Source organism: Trichechus manatus, unplaced genomic scaffold, assembly GCF_000243295.1.
Source record: "Trichechus manatus latirostris isolate Lorelei unplaced genomic scaffold, TriManLat1.0 scaffold00111, whole genome shotgun sequence".
In the NCBI taxonomy this organism is placed as follows: Eukaryota; Metazoa; Chordata; class Mammalia; order Sirenia; family Trichechidae; genus Trichechus; species Trichechus manatus.
Genome location: NW_004444047.1, coordinates 6,932,685 through 6,938,684, shown reverse-complemented (window position 1 = coordinate 6,938,684; position 6,000 = coordinate 6,932,685). Strand labels below are relative to the sequence as shown.

General features: G+C 44.6%; 1 protein-coding gene across 1 annotated transcript in view; it reads right to left on the bottom strand.

The window, feature by feature from the left end:
• Positions 1–6,000, bottom strand: part of GAK (cyclin G associated kinase) — a 124,890-nt gene that overhangs the window by 78,802 nt on the left and 40,088 nt on the right. Inside the window, exon 6 of the mRNA XM_004383533.2 lies at positions 5,736–5,861. Coding sequence (XP_004383590.1) covers positions 5,736–5,861 — 126 coding nt within the window. The remainder of the gene's footprint in view (positions 1–5,735; positions 5,862–6,000) is intronic.

The window sequence follows — 6,000 nt, the reverse complement described above, 5'->3', positions numbered from 1 at the left end:
CCGAGGATCTCCTGGGCCCCGTGTTCACAGTCCTAATCCAAGAAACTTCTAAGCCTAGTATTGACAGTCTTAATCCAAGGGACTCCTGATCCCAGTACTGACAGTGCTAATCCAAGGACCAACCACTCATCTGTCAGTGTGCTGTACTATCTTGGCTTGCGTGTTGCTGTGATGCTAGAAGCTACGTCATTGGTATTTTAAATGCTAGCAGGGTCACCCATGGTGGATAGGTTTCAGCTGAGCTTTCAGACTAAGACACACTGGCAGGAAGCACCTGGGGATCTATTTCTGAAAAAAAACTGGCCAGTGAAAACTTTATGAATAGCAGCAGAACACTGTCTGATATAGTGCCAGAAGATGAGCTCCTCAGGTTGGATGGCACTCAAAAGATAATGTGACACGACTCAAAATGAGAAGAAACAGCTGCAAATATCCATTAATAATGGAAACAGGGAATGTACGAAGTATGAATCTAAGAAAACTGGAAATCGTCAAAAATGAAATGGAATACATAAACATTGATACCCCACACACTAGTGAGCTGAAATGGACTGGTGTTGGCCATTCTGAGTTGGACAATCATACGGTTTACTATGCCGGGAATGACACCTTGAAGACCAATGGCGTTGCATTCATTGTCAGAAAGAACATTTCAGGATCTATCCTGAAGTACAATGCCATCAGTGATAGGATAATATCCATACACCTACAAGGAAGACCAGTTAATATAACTATTATTCAAATTTATGCATCAACTACTAGGGCCAAAGAGGAAGAAACTGAAGGTTTTTACCAACTTCTGCAGTCTGAAATTGATCGAACATGCAATCAGGAGGCACTGATAATTACTGGTGACTGGAATGCAAAAGTTGGAAACAAAGAAGGACCGGCAGTTTGAAAATATGGCCTTGGTGATACAAACGATGCTAGAGATGGTATGATAGAATTTTGCAAGACCAACAACTTATTAATTGTAAATACCTTTTCTCAACAACATCAACGGCGACTATATACGTGGACCTCACCAGATGGAATACACAGAAATCAAACCGACAACATCTGTGGAAACAGACGACGAAGTTCAATATCATCAGTCAGAACAAAGCCATGGGCCGACTGTGGAACAGACCATCAATTGCTCATATGCAAGTTTAAGGTGAAACTGAAGAAAATTAGAACAAGTCCACGAGAGCCAAGGTACGACCTTGAGTATACCCCATCTAAATTTAGAGACCATCTCAAGAACAGATTTCACATACTGAACACTAATGACCGAAAACCAGACAAGTTGTAGAATGACATCAAGGATACCATCTGTGAAGAAAGCAAAAAGTCATTAAAAAGACAGGAAAGAAAGAAAAGACCAAAATGGATGTCAGAAAATTCTCTGAAACTTGCTCTTGAACATAGAGTAGCTAAAGCAAAAGGAAGAAACGATGCAGTAAAAGAGCTGAACAGAAGATTTCAAAGGGTGGCTCTTGAAGACAAAGGTATTATAATGACATGTGCGAAGACCTAGAGATGGAAAACCAAAAGGGAAGAAGACGCTTGGCATTTCTCAAGCTGGCAAAGAACTAAAGAAAAATTTCAAGCCTCGAGTTACAGTACTGAAGCATTCTATGGGGAAAATATTAAACGATGTGGGAAGCATCAAAAGAAGATGGAAGGAATACACAGAGTCACTACCAAAAAGAACTGGCTGATGTTCAACTAATTCAGGAGGTAACATACAATTAGGAACATATAGTACTGAAGGAAGAAGTCCAAGTTGCACTGAAAGCATTGGCAAAAAACAAGGCTCCAGGAACTGACAGAATATACCAATTGAGATGTTTCAACAAACAGATGCAGCACTGGAAGCGCTCACTCGTCTATGCCAAGACATCTGGAAGACCTGGCCAACTGACGGGAAGAGATCCATATTTATGTCTATTCCCAAGAACAGTGACCCAACCAAGTGTGGAAATTATCAAACAATATCGTTAATATCACACGCAAGTAAAATTTTGTTACAGATTATTCAAATGTGGTTGCAGCAGTACATCGACAGGGAACTGCTAGAAACTCAAGCTGGATTCAGAAGAGGACGTGAATCCAGGGATATCACTGCTGATGTTAGATGAACCTTGGCTAAAAGCACAGGACTGTAAAGATGTTTACCTGTGTGTTATTGACTATGCAAAGGCATTTGACTGTGTGGATCATAACAAATTATGGATAATACTGTTGTTACAGATTGAACTGTGTCCTCCAAAAATATGTACATCAATTTGACCAGGCCATGATTCCTAGTATTGTGTGATTACCCACCATTTTGTCATCTGATGTGATTTTCCTGTGTGTTGTAAATCCTATCTCTATGATGTTAATGAGGTGAGATAGGTGGAAGTTATGTTAATGAGGCAGGCCTCAATCTTAAGACTGTATTGTGTCTTGAGCCAATCTCTTTTGAGCTATAAAAGTGTAAGCGAGCAGAGTGGGGGGGGACCTCATAACACCAAGAAAGCAGCACAGGGAGCAGGGCATGTCCTTTGGACCCAGGGTTCCTGCATGGAGAAGCTTCTAGACCAGGGGAAGATTGATGACAAGGACCTTCTTCCAGAGTTAACAGAGTAAGTCTTCCCCTGGTGCTGATGCCCTGAGTTTGGACTTCTAGCCTACCAGACTGTGAAAGAATAAACTTGTTTGTTAAAGCCATCCATTTGTGGTATATCTGTTACAGCAGCACTAGATGACTAAAAGAATTGCAAAGAATGGGAATTCTAGAACACTTAACTGTGCTCACAAGGAACTTGTACATAGATCAAGGGGCAGTAGTTTGAACAGAACAAGGGGATACTGCGTGGTTTAAAGTCAGGAAATGTGCACGTCAGGGTTGTACCCTTTCACCATACCTATTCAATCTGTATACTCAGCAAATAATCCGAGAAGCTTGACTATATAAAGAAGAATGGGGCATCAGGATTGGAGGAAGATATTAACTACATTATGCAGACGATACAACCTTGCTTGCTGAAAGTGAAGAGAACTTGAAGCACTTACAGATGAAGATGAAAGACTACAGTCTTCAGTATGGGTACACCTCAACATCAAGAAAACAAAAATCCTCACAACTGGACCGATAAGCAACATCATGAGAAACAGAGAAAAGACTGCAGTTGTCAAGGATTTCATTTTACTTGGATCCACAATCAACACCCATGGCGGCAGTAGTCACGAAATCAAAAGACAAATTGCATTCGCCGTATCTGCTGCAAAAGACCTATTCAAGGTATTGCAAAGCAAAGACGTCACCCTGAAGACTAAGGTGCCCCTGACCCAAGCCATGGTGTTTTCAATCACCTCATAAGCATGCAAAATCTGGAAAATGAATAAGGAAGACCTAAGAATTTATGCCTTTGAATTGTGGTGCTAGCAAAGAACACTGAATATACCATGGACTGCCAAAAGAATGAATATATCTGTCTTGGAAGAAGTACAACCAGAATGCTCCTTAGAAGCAAGGATGGCAAAACTACGTCTCACATACTTTGGACATGTTATTGGGAGGGATCAGTCCCTGGAGAAGGACATCACGCTTGGTAAAGTAGAGGGTCAGCAAAAAAGAGGAAGACCCTCAACGAGATGGGCTGACACAGTGGCTGCAACAATGGGTTCAATCATAACAAGGATTGTGAGGATGGCGCAGGACCAGGCAATGCTTCATTCTCTTGTACAGGGTCGCTATGAGTAGGAACCAATTTGACGGTAGCTAACAACAACAATGTACACGTGGACCACACTGAATGGAATACACAAGAATCAAATCGACTACATCAGTGGAAAGAGACAATGCAGAAGCTCAATGCGAGTCAGAACAAGGCGAGAGGTCAACGGCAGAACAGACCACCAACTGCTCATGTGTAAGTTCAAGCTGAAGCTGAAGAAAATTAAAACAAGTCCACAAGAGCCAAAGTATGGCGTTGAGTATACCCCACCTGAATTTGGAGACCATCTCAAGAATAAATTTGATGCACTGAACACTAATGACTGAAAACCAGATAAGCTGTGGGATAACATCAAGAACATCATACATGAAGAAAGCAAAAGTCACTACAAAGGCAGGAAAGAAAGAAAAGACCAAAATCGATGTCAGAGGAGACTCTGAAACTTACTCTTGAAGGTAGACTAGCTCAAGTGAATGGAAGAAATGATGATGTAAAAGAGCTGAACAGAAGATTTCAAAAGCCAGCTCAAGAAAATAAAGAACTCCTGGGCGCCGAGAAGGAAGGTGATGCCCTCATTTGGACTTCTAGCCTCCAGGACTGTGAGACAATAAACTTCTGTTCTTTAAAGCCACCCACTTGTGGTATATTGTGTTACCGTAGTCACGGGAACCCGAGACTCCACTTCGAAAGAATCCCAGTGCCTGGCACTGCAATTTTGGGCAGCTGACTGAACACGGCTGTCCTATAAATGATGCTCTAATGCAAAAAGTGAGATCCTGCTAGGTTTGCGAGGTGCCCTAAGAAACCCATCTCTGCATTACTAATGGGATTTCGAGGGATGAGAAAATTCATTCATTTGATAAACACTGTGTAGTGTTGGGGAATAAGGAAAAGCGTAATTTATAAGGAAGCATGTCAAAAATGGCTGCGTTCCAAAAATACCCTTGTCTCCATCTCACTGCTGTTATCAACGCTACTGGGGCATAATGCAGGTATCAATAAACCCTGGGAAACCCGGGACAGGCGCTCAGGGGAGGAACAAGAGGATGCCTGTCAGAGGCCAAGCAGCTTCAAGCAAGCGACCACCGGGAGCAGGTCGAGAGAGACAGAGAGGCTCCATCAGCAACTCAGACACACAGCACATCCTTGAAATGGCCTGCACCCTTCCAGGCCACCGGCTTCCACTAGAGCTCCTCTTTGGAACACACTTTCAGGTGAAAGCCATCTACCCCCCCCCTTTTTTTTTTCCTGCTCTGCTTTGATTTCTCTGCCTGCAGAGAAGCGCCCATGTCCCAGGTGTACAGCTTGGGGATGTGCAGAAACTGAACATACTGTGCAACCCTTTCCCCAGGACAAGAGAGGAATCGCTGGCTCCCAAGAGCCCCTCCAGTCTGCGTCTGACCTTCCCTTCCCAGGGAACCCTCCTTCTGGAATGCCAACAGGCAGCTTTGCCCGTGTTTGTGCTCATCCTTTCTGTCCAGTGTCTTTCCCTCAAAGTCCCACTGCAGACGTTAGCCATGTGGCCAGGCACGGCTGTAGTTCGAGCACACTCAGCACCGCCGGCACCCGCTGTCCGCGCGGGACGCACCATCCAATCTCCCGTGGGGGTGGGAAGGCTTTCTGGACGTAGCCTCTGAACCTCCCTCATGGTATGTTTTAAGGAGACTGTTTCTGAAACAGCCTTTAGACCTTCAGAGCCAGGTTTGGGAAGGAGGTGGAGGATGAGGAAGTGGAATGTTCTAACTAAAAACAGGAAGCAGTGAGGCGGGTTTACTTGGTTTGCGTCTGCAGCCCATACCCAGCCCCCAGGTGGTCTGAAAAGAGAACTTACAAAGCTGCCTGGAGAAGGTGAAGCCCCTGCAGAGTGGGGCGCCTGGGTGCTAGCATCGTGGGAGCTGTTCAAGCCTCGCTCTGAAGGACACAGTGTACGCCTGCATTCAAAGAACCACAGTGGCTACAACAGAGAAAGGGGGCCCGGTTCTGAGAAGCCACTGCTGTGAAGCACCCGCCACAACTGCCCGTCCTCACCTCTTCCTCCACCGTCGCTCGCTTCTGAGCACTCCAGCTGTAGTCGGGGTAATGCGACACAGTCGTGGCACTGCCAAAGTCACACAGCTTGATGGTCCCCTGGTCGCTAAGCAGCAAGTTTTCAACCTGCAAAATTCCAGAACAAAGAACTTATGACTGTGGCATGGATATAAAGACTGCAACACGGAGACACGTAAACGAGAGTTTAGTTCAACAGCACTCAGCCACCTGGACTATGAGCAGGCTCTCTGCCCCAGGATCCAGG